At 45.9% G+C, this 18,718-nt stretch overlaps 2 protein-coding genes and 1 long non-coding RNA gene across 5 annotated transcripts in view; 1 reads left to right on the plus strand and 2 right to left on the minus strand.

The window, feature by feature from the left end:
* SF3B6 (splicing factor 3b subunit 6) overlaps positions 1–1,807 on the plus strand; it is a 9,806-nt gene extending 7,999 nt beyond the window's left edge. The window contains exons 3-4 of the mRNA XM_003984459.6: positions 1,230–1,368; positions 1,538–1,807. Of these exons, the coding sequence (XP_003984508.1) occupies positions 1,230–1,368; positions 1,538–1,627 (229 nt within the window). The 3' untranslated portion in view covers positions 1,628–1,807. The remainder of the gene's footprint in view (positions 1–1,229; positions 1,369–1,537) is intronic.
* Positions 1–17,167, minus strand: part of FKBP1B (FKBP prolyl isomerase 1B) — an 18,013-nt gene extending 846 nt beyond the window's left edge. Inside the window, exons 1-4 of one of the 3 annotated variants that reach the window (XM_023252062.2) lie at positions 16,967–17,156; positions 12,420–12,467; positions 7,637–7,749; positions 5,938–6,546 (exon numbers count right to left, since the gene is read on the minus strand). In XM_023252062.2, coding sequence (XP_023107830.1) covers positions 6,418–6,546; positions 7,637–7,749; positions 12,420–12,467; positions 16,967–17,003 — 327 coding nt within the window. In that variant the 5' untranslated portion in view covers positions 17,004–17,156 and the 3' untranslated portion in view covers positions 5,938–6,417. Of the gene's footprint in view, positions 1–5,937; positions 6,592–7,636; positions 7,750–12,419; positions 12,468–16,966 lie in introns of those variants that run through there. The other 2 variants (XM_023252064.2, XM_023252061.2) reach the window with 2 other exon arrangements.
* Positions 17,168–17,685: 518 nt separating this feature from the next.
* On the minus strand, positions 17,686–18,690 carry LOC123384586. Its single transcript, XR_006595904.1, has 2 exons — positions 18,538–18,690; positions 17,686–17,795 (listed from the first exon to the last, which is right to left on the minus strand). It is a non-coding gene; the product is annotated as an uncharacterized LOC123384586 (long non-coding RNA).
* Between the last annotated feature and the right edge of the window lie 28 nt (positions 18,691–18,718).

An 18,718-nucleotide genomic window follows, 5' to 3' on the forward strand; every position in this document is an offset into this window, starting at 1 on the left:
CCGCATTTTAGAAAGGCAGTGAGTGAATCTTCTAAGCGGGAGAAACCACGTTAACGCGACATTAGAGAACATCCTTTCCCAGCCATAAAGGATTAATGGCTGTCTGTTTTCCTAGATAGCATAATTTTGCCATCTTGGTAGGGGCTTCCCTCCAACCCCACCCTGCTCTACAGACACAAAATAGGTTTTATTTTTATGGATTTGGTAAACCTTAGTAGAATACTGCTCAGAAACATGGAGACGGGCTTGTCTTGGAGTATTGAAACTAATAGTGCGGTAAAAAATCAGAATCTTTAGAAACAAGGGACTAGTAACGGGGTAATTGTGGTAAATAACTTAAGTTTTCGTTCTGCTGCGTAAATGCACACTAAGAAAAACCTCATTCTAGACTTTGATGGCTGACTAATAGGAGCCATCACCCCTAAGTACGGTACTTTTCAGCTTGAGACTGGGAACTGGTTCTTAGTATGGGAAGTAAGAAAGACTGGAACAGTGTACACGGAAGACCGTGGCAGTTTCAAGCTGGTTCTTTGGCAGCTGCAGCAGTAGTCCCGACAGAGCAAGTTCAACCTGTAGCTGTTTTACTTCAAAACAAAACAAAAATTACCTCAATTCAAGAAATAGTAGGCTTATCCAGCATACCTATCTATAATGTTTATTTCCTCTAATGGTGTTCAGGTTGATCTCAAAATACTTAAAACTTCAACTTACTATCCTTAATCTTCTCTGCTTAGTGGTTTAAAAGACAGTTGTTATTCAACTATCAATGCTCCAGTGAATTTTTTTCCCCACAGTATTTATTAGTTTATTTATAAAGAGAAACTATTCCATAGCCCAGTATTCATGTTTCATAGTTCAGGAACACAGGTCAGTGACAAAACTCCATGGAACTCAACCCAAAGAAATTCTTTATATTCTAAAATCACTTTGCACTCTGCAAGATACCAGTCTTCTTCGTCCCTTTAAAATCTTTCATGGAATCGTAATTTCTGTAGAAATCTCCATATCCTTCTTTCTTGGTTTGGCCATAGCAAACTTAAAGAAAGCCACAACCCCCAGTGAATGCTCTCACATATGAAATCACAGGTGCTTGGCCAGAAGGCCTCACATCTGAGGTTTTGTCAAAGACTGGAAGTCATGGTAGTTATTCTCGACACCAACCTCAGACCCGTTGTCCTTCCTGACTCGGGTAAATGTGTATTTTAATTAAGTCTGATTTCACGCTGCAGGGGGAACACACCTGAAACCAGAGGAACAGCTTATGTGGTCTATGAAGACATCTTTGATGCCAAAAACGCATGTGATCACCTTTCAGGATTCAATGTTTGTAACAGATACCTGGTGGTTTTGTACTATAATGCCAACAGGGTAAGTATTAGTCACTGTCCTCATCACCCGGGGAGCCCATGTAAGAATTAGTGTACCGTGGGGCGGGCGGGTAGAATGTACTGTGTGTTCTTTTCTGGCTAGTGCTATTGGTGAAATTCATTTCACCTACAGGTCAGTAAGTTAACTTTGGTGCTTACCACATTTTCAGGCATTTCAGAAGATGGACACAAAAAAGAAGGAAGAACAGTTGAAGCTTCTCAAGGAGAAATACGGCATCAACACAGATCCACCAAAATAAACGTTTTCTGCATTTTCATTTTGGACTAAAACCCATGAATAACCACCATCACCCTTTTTTTGTTTTTAAATTAATACTGAATGTTGTGATTTCTTAATTGAGATTCAAAACAACCTGCTTGAGACTTTGATACCTGTTAGAATATGTTATGTGAATAAACTTGTAGCTTTTTGTAAAACATGTCAGTGTTTTGTCTTGAAATTTCCCCTCTTATTTGATCCCAGAAAAAAGACAAATCCGTAGTTGAACCGTACCAAGAATTGTTTGATGGTAGGTGGTCATAGATACCGAGCTTTTTTTCTTAATGTTTATTTATTTTTGAGACAGAGGGAGAGCACAAGTGGGAGAGGGGCAGAGAGAGAGAGAGAGAGGGAGGGAGGGAGGGAGGGAGGGAGGGAGGGAGGGAGACACAGAATCTGAAGCAGGCTCCAGGCTCTGAGCTGTCAGCCCAGAGCCTGACGTGGGGCTTGAACCCACGAACTATGAGATCATGACCTGAGCAGAACTCAGATGCTTAACCAACTGAGCCACCCAGGTGCCCCAAGACCAAGCTTCTTTAGAGCAGAGACTTTTCTGTATTCTTAATGCCTCTGGTGTCCAGCCCAGTGCTTAACCATCGTGGGAAGTTTCTACAGCGCTGTCATTTATTGAATGTTAACAACTCAGTGAAGATAGGTATCTCCATTTTGCAGATAAGGAAACCAAAGCTCATTGTGTTGGTTGAATGAATAAAATGCTTACATAACAAGTTGCTGTAACATCAACCAGTATTAACCATGCCAATACATTTGAATAATACTTGCTTTACAGTTAACACCTTTGTCAATATGGGTACCCTGTCCTTGAAACAGAAGTCAGTTCTATAAATGGCCATTCAGGTGACAGCACATTGTTAGAGATCTGAGGGCGAGCTTCTTGGGTAGTGGTGTTGGTTGTTACATGTCTAAGACTGTATTGTGTAGTCTTTCCCTTTGGTTAACAAGTGTCTGTGAATATCTTGGACCTTCCCTCATTGTGTATCTTTGCCATAAATGGAGTATTTAATGCTTGTTCTTATATGCTCCCACAACATGGAAATCGTGTGGTTTTACATTCACCACAGCTTGGCAGCTTGGAAGATAACTATAATTTTCTCTTTATAGTTTAGGCATGGCCAAATGGAAAAATGTGGACCGACTGTTTTGGATATAACTATAACCCCAAATCAGTTTGAAGGGTATAAGCGCTGAATCATTTAAATGTACAAAAGTATCTACTTTACTTTTAAATGCATTTAGCTTTAAGAGAATATGCTGTTTTATACTTTGGGTACTGTTGTGCTCGCTTCGGCAGCACATATACTATACTTTGGGTACTGTCTTGCCAAAGCCTACTATTGGAAATGAAGAAATTACCCTTGTTTTTAATTACTGACTAATTATGTCAGTGCTTTTTGAAAGCACTATAAAAGAGGAGAAAGAATTATTTCTAAGAAGGGCAGGGAGATCACAAAGGAGCCATAGCTTTAATTTTCTTATGAATGCTTTTATGAATTCCTTATCATTTGTGTAATGCATGGTGCCCCTTTAGGTATTTACTAATGTAAAATAATTTTCTAAAAGGCTTTTTGGTGGGTGCCTGGGTAGCTCAGTTGGTGAAGCATCTGACCAGCTCAGGCCATGATCTTACAGTTCATGAATTTGAGCCCCATGTTGGACTCTGGAACCCACTTCAGATCAGCTGTCTCCCTCTGTCTCTGCCCCTCCCCATCTTGCGTGCTCTCTCTCTCTCTCATAAAAATAAATAACATTAAAGGCTTTTTGGTAAGGGGAAAACAGACAGTGTGCTTGTGTCTACATGGCAGACTGGCTTGCCTCGAGGGCAGTTGTTTTAAGTTAATAACCAGGGAAAATTGCTTCTATTGACAATGATGGCCAGTCTATTATTTGGATTAGTCGATCTCTTAGCTGAATTTCATGACCTATGGCTAAGAGTTTTAAAAATTCCAGTTATTTGGCAATTTTGTGGCCTGTCCCAGTTAAGTTATAAGAACTTGAATTCTGTAGATAAATATTGAGCACCTACTCTGCCAGGTCTGTGTGTGCTTTGATGCTGAGGATATACTTAAAATCAGTCCACTGCACCAGGCATTGAAGGCTCAGCTTTTCAAACTGCTTTTAAGAGTGCAAGGGGTGGGGCGCCTGGATGGCTCAGTCAGGTAAGCGTCCAACTCTTGGTCCCACCTCAGATTGGGATTTCCTGGTTCGTGAGATCAAGCCCAGCATCAGGCTCTGCGCTAACAGCGTGGAGCCTGCTTGGGATTCTCTCACTTGCTCTCTGCCTGTCCCTGCACATGCACTTTCTCTGTCTCAAAATAAATTTTAAAAAAGCACACGGGATGATTGTGTTCCTGCACGTGTACGTGCATGCTCATATGCATTTTCTTATGAATGCATAAGAGCAGCTAGAGTTGCTTTGTGTTTACCCAGGTTAAATTTTGAGTTTCTGAGAAAGATTTTGTATGAATAGATACAAAGTGTTGACAAAGAATTTGAAAATAACTGGTATGACATGGATCTCATCACCACTCCTGCCGAACAACTTTCAGTGGCTTTCACAGGACAATGTCCAAACTCATTAGCATGGTGTCTCATCATTTTCTGCATCATCTTTTAAGAGCGCCAGGAAAGCAAGGCCTGCAAAGCCTAACGTATCCTTTTCAGGTGCTAGCCAGTAGTTACTTGCATTGGTTGGTTTGTTTTTGTTCCCTTAGTGGGTGTCTCTCATTACCACCTAGGCTCTGAATACTCTGAGACCTTACACGACTCCACAGTGGACACCTGAAATGGTCCTTGATGCCATTTTTAATTTTATTCTACTGGTGTCACAGCAGAAAACATGAGTATGTCTCAAAGGCTAAGTTCTGAGAAATTATCAGACATTTGTGTCGTCAAGGAAAGTGAGGAACAACGATACTCTAAAGGAAGGAGTACAGCACCCTCTGGCTGGTCTGCTCCTGTAACAGAAGTGAGTCCAGGGACTGGGCGATTAAAAACAAAGAAGCCCCAGGGAACCTGAGTGGTTCAGTTGGTTAAGTGTCTGCCTTTGGCTCAGGTCATGATCTCACAGTTTGTGAGTTGAAGCCCCATGTCGGGCTCTCTGCTGTTGGCACAGAGCCTGCTCCAGATCTTCTGCCTCCCTCTCTCGCTGCGCCTGCCCCACTCTCACATACTCTCTCTCTCTCACAAATAAATAAATAAACTTAAAAAAGTAAAGCAGTCCCTTTCTCACTTCATTTTCTCCATAAGTACTGCTAACTTCTCAGCCTCTCCTCAGTCTTAATTCTAAGTCCTGACAGAATAACCCTGACTATGGCTAAGAGCTTTCCTCACCTGTGTCAAAAGAAAAATCTCCTAACCACATTGCCCCAGGCTCCTTTGACAAACACACAACCCACCAGCAATAAGTGGGAATTTCCATAAGTTACAGTAAATACAGATGAAAGTAAGCAGTATATGTGAAAACAAGTTCAGAATCCTACATTCTACTCCAAAGTAATTCCCCAATAGGAGGGCAAATCTAGATGAAACTAAGCAGTAAATACAAAAACAAGCTCAGAATCACACATTCCTTTCAAAAGTAACTTCCCAGTGTGAGTTAGTGTATGGCTCCAAGACCTAAAACACCCTTCATTTGTTCAGGTGCACAGTGAGTGTTCTTTTCCATCTGGGTCGGGAACTCCTCTTAAGTCCAAACAGACAGACGTAGCAAGGTCACATAAAGTGCTCAAATCCTATGCTGGACTGCTAGCAGTTTGAACACGATATATTCCTTTAGTTATTCAGAGAAGAATTCTGAGCCCGTGAGGTGAGTGGCAAGTTAATACTTACCCTGTAGGGCTTTTTAGAGGGTTGGTGGCAACTGTATTTAAAAATATATCAGGGCACCTGGGTGGCTCAGTCGGTTGAGCGTCCGACTTCGGCTCAGGTGATGATCTCACAGCTCGGGAGTTCGAGCCCCGTGTCCGGCTCTGTGCTGACAGCTCAGAGCCTGGAGCCTGCTTTGGATTCTGTGTCTCCCTCTCTCTCTGCCCCTAACCCACTCGCATTCTGTCTCTGTCTCTCTCAAAAAATAAATAAACATTAAAAAAAAAAAATATATATATATATATATATAGAACAAGGCCCGGCATATACAAATACTCACATCATAGCTATTATGTTTATTATCATTCCTGGCTACTTGGAAGTCTCCTTTCCACTCTTTCCCAAGGGCAACTGGCTTATGCATTCCTTAAAGCACTTCCTTCCTACAATAAGGATGGACAGGAATTTGTCAAGCACAGAGCCTTTATTTTACATATCATTTCCAAAGAGGACATTGTGTAAGTCAGCAGCCAACAGAACTTCTAAGTGAGAAAGTAACAGCAAAGGTAACTGGCTCAAGTCCCTCTGTGTATACCATGTACATTTCATGTCTGAGCACCTTGTGTGTCTGGCTTAAGTAAGGCAGTGTAGATTGTGCGAACAAGAAATCTGTGTTCTGCGATCAGAAATGGCTACTGCATGCATCACGCAAAATGCACAACCTGAAATGTTTTGATTTGCAACCGAAGTTTCCTTAAGCAAAGATGCGCATGAACAATGACGAACACATACAGAGCAACTTGGGCAGAGAATGGATAATGCCGCGGGGCAGTGAGGTTAGCGCGCTGATCAAGAGCCCCAAGCAGGAGGAGCCGTCCCAGTGGCAGAGCAGGCTAGGAGGGTGGGCAGCAGCCATCTCCAGCCACTTCGAGCTCCTTCCCGCCTTCACTCTAAGTTGAGCAGCTCCACGTCAAAGATGAGGGTGGCATTGGGAGGGATGACACCAGGGTGGCCCGTGGCTCCATACGCCACATCGGGGGTGCAGGTCAGCTTCGCCCTCTGCCCCAAGCTCATCTAGCAGGGATGGGGGCAGATGGGGAGAGGAGAAAGAGGACCCAGCTTGATTTAAAAGAAAAAAGTAAGATAACTATGGCATTTTCCCAAACTATCCTCCTGATAACTCTGAAGATCTGAGATGAATTTTCTGTGTGGCACACTGAAGTGATGCAGAATTTGGATTCTGTCTCAGACTAGCAGAGACTTCACTGTGGGGCACTAACTTCCACAAAGTCGTCCCAAATTCATTCATCTGACAACCACTGCTGGTTATTCATTTAGCGCATGGCCTAAACACTTCAAGGTATTCCTAATTGTTCCTCACCCCCTTCCAAAAGAACCTAAAGAGGGTGTATAAACAGCACATGTACAAGTACACAATCGAGGAGGTAAGAGAAGCAGTCCATTAAAGACGTTAAGCAATCAGAGGCCACCGCAAGGAGGCGAGGGCTAAGAGACCTACACTAAAAGCACCATATGACTTCACAGACCAAGGGAGAAGAGTGTGAACCAGGGCTCCACACAGCAGCCATCAAGAACGTCTGGCATTGGTCGGACAAATGGTGAAATTTGAATAAACAGATCTAAAAATTTTAATAACCAACTCAAACATTTGAATGTATTGGTTAACAGTGCTGCATCAATGTTAATGTGTAATTGATCACAAATTAATGTAATGGGATCGTTTTACCATGGTTATGTAAACTGTTAACATTTGGGTAAAGAATATATGGGAACTATTTCCATGATATTTTTGTAAGGTCGGAAATTACTTTTTTAAGTTAAAAAAAAAAAATACCTTGGCCCACCACCCCCCTCCCTGCCCCCCAACTCTCTAGCTGCCTCAGTCCCAGACAGCTGGTAGGTCGTAGCTAGTTCTGAGCAAGCCCACAGGGATGTACTTGGAATGAGGGCCCCAGCGACTTAAAGTCATGCTGGCAATGAAAGGGAAGGAGTGGGGTCACAAAGCCAGGGGCTGAACCTAGATGGCGTCACCATGCCGTAGCAGTAGAGTCAAAGCAGTGGCAGTCTGTGATAGGGCAGGGGCGGTGTCCCGAGCCCAGACTCCAACTCCTCAAATCCCCCCTAATGAGGATCCTCATCCTACCTGGGCTGCACCCTCTTCAAAACCCTTGATGACTTCCTGTTTGCCAATTCTGAACTTGAAAGGTTTGTTTCTGTCTCTGGATGAATCAAATTTCTTCCCATTTTGGAGCATTCCTGTGAAAGCAAGAATAGGGTGGAGAAGAGCTGTGGCCATGAGTTAACACCCCATTCTGGGTCCACATGTCTAAAATGGAATTCCTATTCTGTACAAACCTGCGCCTCTTCAGATCTCCCTGCCCGTCTTGTTGCCCAAGCAAGAAACCCAGATACCTCACTCTGCCTTACCCACTCCCTCAATATGGACTATCACTTAGTGCTACATGTCTTTGCAATCTACTTACGTTCTACACGTTCCATTTCTACTGCCACCACCCTGGGACCACACCAAGTCACCATCATGTCTCACTCGTGCACAGGAACACCCTCTAACTGGTCTTTCTCTCCACTCTCACTCCTCCTTTCCAGTCTCCACTCGGTACCCAGAATGACGGTCTTTCATAAACATGTATCTGATCATATTACTCTCTTGCTTAAAAGGATAGCAATATCCTCTTGTCAATAGCTCCCGTGGCAGAATCCAAATGCCTACACTGGGCACAGGCACTTCAAGATCTAGCTACTGCCTGTCTGATAACCCTCTCTCTGCTCTCCTCTTTCTTTCCTTCCCCCCATGTCTTATTCAGGTCACACCTTTCTCAAATACCTTTCCCAAATACCTCTCAAATATACCTTTCTCAAATACCTCTGCACTTTACAACTTTTTCTGTGCTACTTCCTCAGCCTAAGCATGTTTCTGCCTCAGGTTGAGTCCTCACCTGTTTTCCCCCAACATGCAAAACCCAAAAGCCACATCATCGGGCGCGTGGGTGGCTCAGTCAGTTGGTAAGCGTTGGACTTTGGCTCAGGTCATGATCCCGCCCTGTGTTGGGCTCTGTGCTGACAGCTCGGAGCCTGGAGCCTACTTTGGATTCTGTGTCTCCCTCTCTCCTTCTGTCCCTCCCTCATTTGTGTGTATTCTCTCTCCCTCTCAGAAATAATAAATAAATAAACTTAAAAAAATAAAAGATTCTCTCTCTCCCTTTGCCCCTCTCCCCTGCTCATAAAAAACAAAACAAAACAAAAAAACAAAAGCTACATCATCCCCACCCCCCCCCCCCCGCAATGAACAGAGTAAGGTGACCCAGCCAGTCAATGGTGGCCCCCACACCCCATAAAAAGGGCCTGTTTGAATCTGGAACACCCCAGTGCTGTCTCTAACAATCTGCAGCCTCCCTTAGCCAGGTGTCATCCCTGATGTACAAATATTGTCTCATTCCAGCTGTCTAAGGCTCGAGAACTGTATCTTTCTCTCTTTTTAAAGTTTATTTGTTTAAGCAATCTCTGGACCCAATGTGAGGTTTGAGCTCACAATCCTGCGATCAAGAGCCACATGCTCCACCAACTGAGCCAGTCAGGTGTCCCTCAAGAGCTGTTTTGGTATTTTTAGTTCTTATCGGTGACTAGTTCAAAGGTCAGGCCTGTAAACAATGCTCTTCCACGATTTCTTCCTGCAGCCCACAGACCATGACAAAAGCCAATTTGGGACCAGAGAAAGATCTGGACTGTGAGTTCAGAGACTGGATACTGACTTCATTTTGGCACTAACTCATTGTGTGAAGTTAGACAAATCACTCCCTTTCTCATGGCTTCAGATATGCCATGTTTAACATGGGCGGTCTGAACAAGCTTAATGTCTGCGCATCCATGATTCCACTTCTTCTAATTCCTACAATTTAAATATATACAAGGGAGAGTATTATTTTCCTACTTTCTAGGTAGAATAAATTGGACTCTTGCCCTGGGTATTAAATCAGGCGAAGGAGAAAACCCTTTACTAAGGAGGTCTTACAAAAACTCATGCATACACACAGGTTGCTAAGATACTCCAATACACAGAAATGTTCACATGTGCTCATGGGCACCTAAGCACACACATTCAGAAGAAAAACCCTGATGTTCAAACAGATGCTAAGAAAATATTTAGATCCACAAATCTACATATAATTACACAGACATATACTTGGACATATACACATATGGATACACACACACACACACACACACACACACACACACACTCCATTTGGTAATTGACTTCCTCATTCCCCAATTTCTTCAGATTTCATATACTTCAGACCAGATACAGTTATCTACAGCTACAAGTTCAGCCAAAACAATTCAGCCTAAAAACAGACCAACATCTATACGGTTACTTGATTTGACAAAGGTGTCACAGCAATGCAACAGATAAAGGATATATTTTTTTAAATTGCTGTTGCTGGACCAACTATATATCATATGGAGAAAATTAACCTTGAGCCCTACTTTATGCACACACAAAAAAATTCCAGATAAATCACAAATGTAAGTATGAAAAATAAAATAATAAGGCTTCTACAAGATAATAAACAGAAGAATATCTTCATGACCTAGGAATAGACAAAGACTTCTGAGCTGAACACAAGGGTACTAACTATAAAGGAAAAGATTGATACATAGGACTTCATTAAAATTAAGAACTTCTATTCAAAAAATGCCATTGAGAGAGTGAAAAGACAAGCCTTGGCATGGGAGGTGACTGGAATCAGTATAACCAACAAAAGACTCATATCCAGAATATGTAAAAAACTCCTTTAAATCAATAAGTAAAAGGCATCCAACCTAATTTTTATAACTGGACAAAACTCGAGCAGACTAAAGAGGATATTCGAATGGCCAGTAAGCACATGAAAAGGTACTCAACTTCATTAGTCATCAGGGCAATGCAAATCAAAACCACAATAAGATACACTGGGCACCCACCCAAGGGGGCCAAAAACAAAACAAAAACATGATAATGCCATGTGTCGATGAGGATGCAGGGGAACTGGAGCCTTCCTACATGGCTGGTGGCAGTGGAAATTGGCACAACTACTTTGAGAAGCTGTTTGGCAGTATCTGTTAAAGCAGAGGATAGGTACAACCCTATGCCCAAATAACTCCACTTCAGGGTATATGCCTAAACAAAATGTGTACATACGTGCACCAAAAGACACCTACAAGACTGTTCAAAGCAACAGTATTCATAACAGCCAAAAACGATCAGAAACCCAAGTGTTCATCAATTCTAGAAAAGATAAATTGTGGTACATTCATACGATGAACTGTATGGGAATAAAAAAAAACCAATGACTCTGGACAAATCTCACAGACATAGTATTGAGTGAAATAAGCCAAACACAAAAGAGTACATACTCTGTGATTCCATTTATATGGTATTCAATAACAGGCCTAGCCAATCGATGGGGACAAAAGTATGAATGCTGGTTACCTTCAGGGAGGTGTAATGACTGGGAGGAGGCAGGAGGGAGATGCCAGGAGGTGCTGGAAATGTACACGTTGATCTGGGTGGTGGTTATGTAAGTGTGATCACTTCGAAAAATTCCATTGAGCTGTACATCTTAGATTTATGTCCTCTACTGTATTTATTTTTAATTAAAAAGTTTACCAAAAAGTCCCCTATAATCTTCTGCTGGGTTTGATGAGACGGTCCTCCCCACACTCTTGGCTGATGCTAGTGTTTAATGCACATGGCCTGCTCCCTGTATCTACTCCGAAAAGTCTTTGCAAAAGGATGTTGTGGTTTTAGTAACTTGATAAGCACTGGTCTATCTACAACATGTAGAACAGATAAATCAATTACACAGGTCAGAGGCCCCAGGGGACTCATGGTAATTAGGCCAGTAACAGGGAGATAACACAGAGCTCTAGCTCACTGACGCCAGCCACCGGCAACACAGCTGTTGAGAAATACCCACACCGTCTGCCTAGAATTAACCTGGCACTTCACACTGGCCCAGAGAACTGCTAAAAATGGCCCCATCTGAATACGTCCTAGGAATTAAACTGGCCTTGCCGTCTGCTAAGTGGCTGTCACCAACTTTGCCACATTGGGAAGCAGGTCACAAGGCAGAGCATTCACTTCTCTTGGAACAAATACCTGCTTGTGATCTTCCTGCCAGCAGTCCTCAGGAGCTCCATCTAGAATGTTCCTCAGCCCACCTGACCTTCCAATACAGAGCATCCAAGAGGGGTCCGCAGAGATGTGGGGCTCTCCTGCAAGTCCCACAGTGCCCTGAGACAGGCACTGCTGTTGCCCCAGCTGTCACACTGCAGCAGAGCCTCTGGATGACTTGGCTCTGCCACTCCCCACAGCCCCAAAGAAGGAAGGAATCCTGCCTTTTCACCTTTGTGTCCCCAGTGCCCACACAGCATCTTGCACACAGTAGGTGCTCAATAACAGCACGCTGAATTGAACAGTCTATTTCTGAAAAAAGAAAGGAAATGCTGAGGAAGTCACCCTCCCCTTCTCTAATAATATTGTAGGAGGAAAAGGGAGCCTGCAGGGAAGATCAGGGCTCTCAGAGCTTCAAGAAGGGATTTCTAAATATCAGACAGAACAAGGAGGGCCAGGCCCCACCCTGCCCACAACGGAGGGAAGGGAATGGAGGTGCCTGGCCCAATCAGAGGCTGGCTCCACAGATGGCTCCTGCTGGTACAAATGGGAAGGGGTAACCTTGCAAGCCCCCTTTCCCATGCCCACAAGGCTGGCTCGAGAAGTAGGGGACAACTGGTCACAGGGAGACTTGGCTACCTTGGGCTTTGGGCCTGATCTAGGGAGCAGATACCTCTAGAGAGGAGTAGCAGAGGAGAGACCTCCCTTGGGAGGGGCAGGTCTGGATGAAGGCTGAGGGAGCAAAGCCTACCTGTGTAGTGCACCACACACGTCTGTCCCTTCTTGGGGAATGTCCTTCCTGCAAGGAGACATGAGGGCAGATGAATGAATAGGGCATTGGAAAAAGTCACTTGGGACATTCAGATGTGACTATGACCCAGAGCTCTGACCCACATTCCCCTCCATACCATGGAGATGCCCACGGCTCTAGTTCTGGCTCTGTGCCTTGTATGAGGCTTTTTATTTGATTTGAACTTTATTCCCTTGGGTTCCTCAACTATGCTCTCTCCTTTCTATTTTCCTTTCTTAAAATTTTAAAAAAATGTTTATTTATTTTTGAGAGAGAGAGACAGAGCGCAAGCAGGGGTGGGGCAGAGAGAGAGAGAGACGGAGACACAGAATCCAAAGCAGGCTCCAGGCTCTGAGCTGTCAGCACAGAGTCCGACTAGGGGCTTGAATGCAGGAGCCATAAGATCATAACCTGAGCCGAAGTCAGATGCTTAACCAACTGAGCCACCCAGGCACCCCATTATTTTCTTTTCTTTGATCATTCCTTTAACTTTCCTTCATCCATTTCACAAACATTTTTTTAAGTTTATTTATTTATTTTGAGAGAGAGACAGAGAGAATAAGTGGGGTAGGAGCAGAGAGTGCGGGCATCCCACGCAGGCTACATGCCATCAGCACAGAGCCCGACACAGGGCTCAAGCTCATGAACTGTGAGATCATGACCTGAGCCAAAACCAACAGTTGGACACTTAACTGACTGAGCCACCGAGGTGCCCCCATTTCCACAAACATTTACTGACAGCCTACTATGGACTAGATTCCAGAAACACAGAGCAACCTATGAACTCATGGTGAAGTTAGGGAAACAGATCCATAAATAATAGATTACAATGGAGGATGATGACTGCAACCAAGGACTAATAAGCATAATCATTCACAAATATTTACAGAGTATCTACTATATGCAAAGCCTGGGCCTGATTTCAGGGACACAGCAGTAAACCACAGAGACAAGATCCCAACTCCTTTGGAGTTTACATTCTAATGGGGGGAAACAAAACAATACACAAATAAACAAGACAACTCTAGATTATGATAATTCTTTAAATGAAATAAACACAATGATGAGTTAAAGAGAGATACAATGGACAGACCATTTTAGAAAGGGTGATTCAGGATGGCCTCTCAGAAAAGGTGACATTTGGACTGAATCTTGAAGGCTGAGCAAAATGCTGGGGAAAGCACTGCAGGAAGAGGGAGCTCCAAGGGCACAAACATTGGGGCAGGAAAGGACTGGAGCATTTGCAGAATAGAAAGGAGGCCTGGTGACTGGAAAGAAGAGAAGGAGAAGGAAGCAAGTGGGAAAAAGCCAGATCATGCCCAGCATTGCAGAGCCAGATTTAATTCTAAGTGCAACAGGAAGCCACTGGAGGGTTTTAAGCAAGAGAATGACATAATCTGAATTAAGATTTTATAAGATCACTCTGACTGCTGTGTGTAGGATGGACGATTAGGTGCCTGTTTCAATAATCCAGACAGGAAATCAATTATGGCTTGAATTAACGTGGTGGCAGCAGAGAAGAGAGCAAAATAGATATATTTGGGAAGCGGGACTGACAGGGTACACTAATGGAGTGGAAATGGGTCTGGGATGAGGGAGAGGGAGACATCGAGTACAACACTTGGGTTTTCAGTTTGGGGAACTGGATGGACAGTGGAACTAATTCCAGGTGGGGAAGACTGGGGAGGAGCAGATTTGAACAGTTGGCAATTTAAAAAAATATATTTTTGGGGCGCCTGGGTGGCGCAGTCGGTTAAGCGTCCAACTTCAGCCAGGTCACGATCTCGCGGTCCGTGAGTTCGAGCCCCACGTCGGGCTCTGGGCTGATGGCTCAGAGCCTGGAGCCTGTTTCCGATTCTGTGTCTCCCTCTCTCTCTGCCCCTCCCCCGTTCATGCTCTGTCTCTCTCTGTCCCAAAAATAAATAAAAAACGTTGAAAAAAAATTTAAAAGTATATATATATTTTTTTAACATTTATTTATTATTAAGAGATGGAGCGTGAACAGGGGAGAGGCAAAGAGAGAGGGAGACACGGAAGCAGAAGCAGGCTCCAGGCTCTGAGCTGTCAGCACAGAGCCAATGTGGGGCTTGAACTCACAAACCGCAAGATCATGACCTGAACCGAAGCCGACTGAGCCACCCAGGCGCCCCGAGCAGTTGGCAATTTTGAGATGCCTATTAGACATCTATCTGAGCTTATGTTGCAATAGGCAGATGGAGTTATCTGTACTGGAGCTATAAATCTGGGTGGAATTTACCAGGCCACAAGCCTGGGTAACAAAGCATTTGGGAAGCTAACAAGTGAGCCAACATGTAGAGGACTCTATGGGAGTCAGGGAAAGCATCTGAGAGGAGATCATGGTTCAACTGAGTCTTAAAAGATAAGCAGTTTGCCAGAGGAAGTAAAGGGAGATAATCTGGGAAGAGTGAACAACATGTTCAAAGGCCTAGAATCGAGCGATAGTGGGATCCCTGTCTGGCACACCGCTCTAACCCCAACTACATAGTACACGTTCAATAAATATTTGCAGAATAACTGGCGTGTTTAACAAATTTGCAGGCAGCCTGCTAAAGCTAGGGGAAATGGTGGTAGTGGGGGTTGCTACTGGTAGGAAGAGATGAGGCTCTGGTGTGGAAGGTAAGACTCAGCCGGACTACCATCTGTCTGCAGAAGGAGTCGGAAGATTCATTAAAACACGAAGCGGGGGGTGGGGAGGGTGAGGAGCAGAATGGGACAGAACAGTCACATATGCATTTTAAAGAGTCCACAGGCTACGGTGTGAAAAATAGGTGGTGAGTTAGGGAGGCCAGATGGAAAGCAGAGAGGTGAGACTGAAGGTGGTGAGCCCAGTTTAGAGGATATGCGGAAATCCAAGTGAGAGGTGATGTTGGCCTGAACCAGGGCAGGGGCTACAGGGATGGAACCCAGAAATTTTCAGCAGAAGGACTTGAAAGGACTTGGTGTGGGGCTCGACCAAGACGGTGTCCCCAATGTAACAGTACAGTAGTTTGGCCCTTCTGTGCTTTCCTGGCTCAAGAATTTAGACTGTTAAAAGTAGAAGGCCAAAGCTCTTTCAGGCTTTCTCTAAAAATCTAATCTCCCTCGGGGTGCCTGGGTGGCTCAGTCGGTTAAGTGCCCAACTCTTGATTTCAGCTCAGGGTTCCTGAGACGGAGCCTCGAATCTGGCTCTGCACAAACATCGTGGAGCCTGCTTGGGATTCTCTGTCTCTCTGTCTCTCCTCAGCTTGTGTGTGTGCACACTGGGGGTGCACACTCTCTCCCTCAAAATAACTCTAAAAGCTACTATGAACCAAGGAAGGGAGAAGAGGCCTGCAGCCCCCTGGCAGAAATCAATGACAGTGCCCTGGGGTGTGACAAGGTGTCAGGGAGATGCCTCCTGGGACCCAGCACCATAGTTCTCAGCTGGGTCAAAGAAGTCTGTACCTGCTGGGTGATCAGGGTAGTGGCTAGGATCTAGGAATCACTGCCTTTTAACGAGGAGTGTGGCCTGGAACCCTGAGGTCCTCTCATTTCCTAGAGAAGGTGGGGGTTGTGAGTTATGTCTCACGTGAAATTTGTCTGTCAAATTCTGCTGCAGACATGGGGACTCTGGAGTGGATTAAGTTTCATTTAAAAAACTTAAAACTGGCTATTCCTTGCACATCCATACCCAATTATACAAGAGATGTCTGGCTTGGGGGAGTGAGTGGTGCCAGTCCTGGGGACAGGGAAAAGGCAATACAGAGGAGCGCTTGGAAGTGGGGAGGACAGGAGAGTTAGTTGTTTTGGACTTGCTGAATTAGGTATCCGTGAGACATCCAGATAGAGGTCGAGCAGCAGCTGGATAAATGGACCACCTTGAACTCAGGTCGGAGATCTGAGCTGGAGGCTTAAGTTTGGAGGCCATCGGTTTGCAGACGGTAATGAAAGCCATGGGAGTGTACAGGATGGCTGGAGAGGCTGAGTGGGGCGGGGAGGATAAAGCGAGATGCAGAGGCGGAGGGAGCGCTTCTTCCTTCCCAGACTGGCTCGGTCCCCACAACGTCTCACCGCCCAGCCCACAGGGGCCGCCCGACCGGAGGCCCGGAGGGGGGCGCATTGGAAAGGGTTGCCCCAAACAGAAGAGAACCCTTCCAGCTGTTTCCAGAGCTCACCTAGCAGGGCAGGGAAAGCAGAACTAAAAGCCTGCTCTGGGAAACCAGCAGTAGCGGATAACCGAGAGGTTCCAGCCGAGGCAGCGGCGGCCCGAGGCCCCCGGGGCGGTGACGGGCCGCAGACCCCCGCCTCCTGGCCGCCGCCTTCGTTCCCCTAGGTGAGCCGGCGCGGAAGGGGATGGTGGAGGATCGTCTGCTAGATTCCCAACAATCCTTCCTGGGATCTCCTCTCACCGCCCTCATCCTATGCCCGCCTCGGATTCAGCACCCTCCGCGCCACCTCTGAATCAGACCCCCGCCCGCCCGGCTCCGCCCCGGGACCCTTCCTCCTCCCCCAGCTCGGCCGCCCGGTACCGTCTCCCGGGGAGATGGTCTCGATCTCCACGCCCATCGCAGTCCCACTGGCCCCGCCTCCGAGGGTCCCCGCTGCTGCCCCGACCCCGGCTCGGCTCCGGCCCTGGCCCCGCTGGCTCTCCGACTCGCCTCCCCGCCGCCACTGCAGAGCCGGAGGAGGTGCGGCGGGAGTCGGGACCTGCGCGGGGAGGGGCCACGGGGAAGGGGGCGGCGGGGCGGAGCGGCGCGGAAAGGTGGGGTCGGCTGGGGCGGGGCCCGGGGGAAGGGACCCTGAAGCGGCTGCTCCCGAGCTTGCCAGGCTAAGGGTCGTTAACTGGGGAGGATGCTGAGGGAGACATGAGACACGCGCGCATCCACCCACCCATCTATCCATCCATCCATTTATCCATCTATCTATCCATCCGTTCAACACAAATTTACCTAGCATCTACTCTGTGCTAAGCTCTGGGGAGTCAACCCGGTCCCACAGACTAGGGGAAAGCCGGCAACTAAACCAACACTTTAAGTAGATACGCTCACTGCCTTGGAGTTCAGGACGTTATGGAAGCACCTGAGAAGTACGTACTGGCTTGGCTGCCGGGATTGCAGGAGCAATCTGGGGATGCGAGGTGCGGGGGAGGGGAGGGTGGGAGGAAACCAATCATTACCTTACCCCAATCACCCTCAACCCTCATTCAAGCTTCCCGCCTCGTTCTGCCCCACTCACAGGTAGGTTCCCACCTTTCGAGGCAAAGAACTGCGCCCTGCTGATGACAGTTAAATTGAGGTAGAATCCATGTCGTCAAAGAACGAAATTTGTGACGGGTGGTTACAGCATGGTTGATTCCTGCTGTGGAATGAATGAATAAGTTACAACTTAAGCTCCTCTTCCACGCCAGACCCTTCACCTCCACCCAAAAGAGTCCCAGGAATCTGGAAAGATATCTTTGGAGGAGGTAACATTTGCTTGAAGAATGAATGGACCTTTAATTTTTCTCTCACTCATTGTTCCAAAAATCAGTGTGAAAGTATGATTCTGATAAATGGCACTGGAATATAAGCACGGGGAGAAAAACCTGAGTAAAGGCAGCCAGAGTGGGCCCTGGAAGTGTTCTTCTTCCATCTGCCCCACCCCCATTCTCCCAGGTGTTTGGGTAAGAGATTTTAGGTTACCAGCATCGCTGAAGTACCAAAACTGGATGTTTTGTTCAAGAAAGACGACGGTCAACTGTACTATGAGGGTCAGGATCTGAAATTCCCCATCGGCTACTCCACCGCATGGCCCAGAGTCTCCAGGTGTATAGCTGGTCTAAAGTCTGGTGTCACACTAGGTCCCTGGGCTATGGCCAGTAAATGTAGAACAGGAGTTTGTAACTCAGACAGGTCTATGGACAGGCTTCGGTGAATGCACAATGTTTTGTGTACAGATAAGAACACTTTTCTGGGGAGATTTTATCACATTTTAAAAGAAGTCCTCAACACCTTCCCATTCCCCTGACCCCCATCTCCTCTCCAAAGTTAAGAAACCGTACTCTAGGGATCCTGTACCCCTTCTCAGACTAAGAGAATCGAGAAGTGAGGGAAGGCTCTACCCTTCTTGAGGGAGAAATTGTTGCTGGTTTACTGTAGATGGAGTTACACGGAAACTACAACTCCCAGAGATCCGTGCGGCAGTTCCAGAGCTTATTGGTCAGAGGGAAGGACCCTAACCAATAGACAGAGGGCATTGTAGGGCTAGCCAAGTTACCGCTCACCTATCAGTGGCCTGGGAGC

The sequence above is a fragment of the Felis catus genome, chromosome A3, assembly GCF_018350175.1.
Source record: "Felis catus isolate Fca126 chromosome A3, F.catus_Fca126_mat1.0, whole genome shotgun sequence".
Lineage (NCBI taxonomy): Eukaryota > Metazoa > Chordata > Mammalia > Carnivora > Felidae > Felis > Felis catus.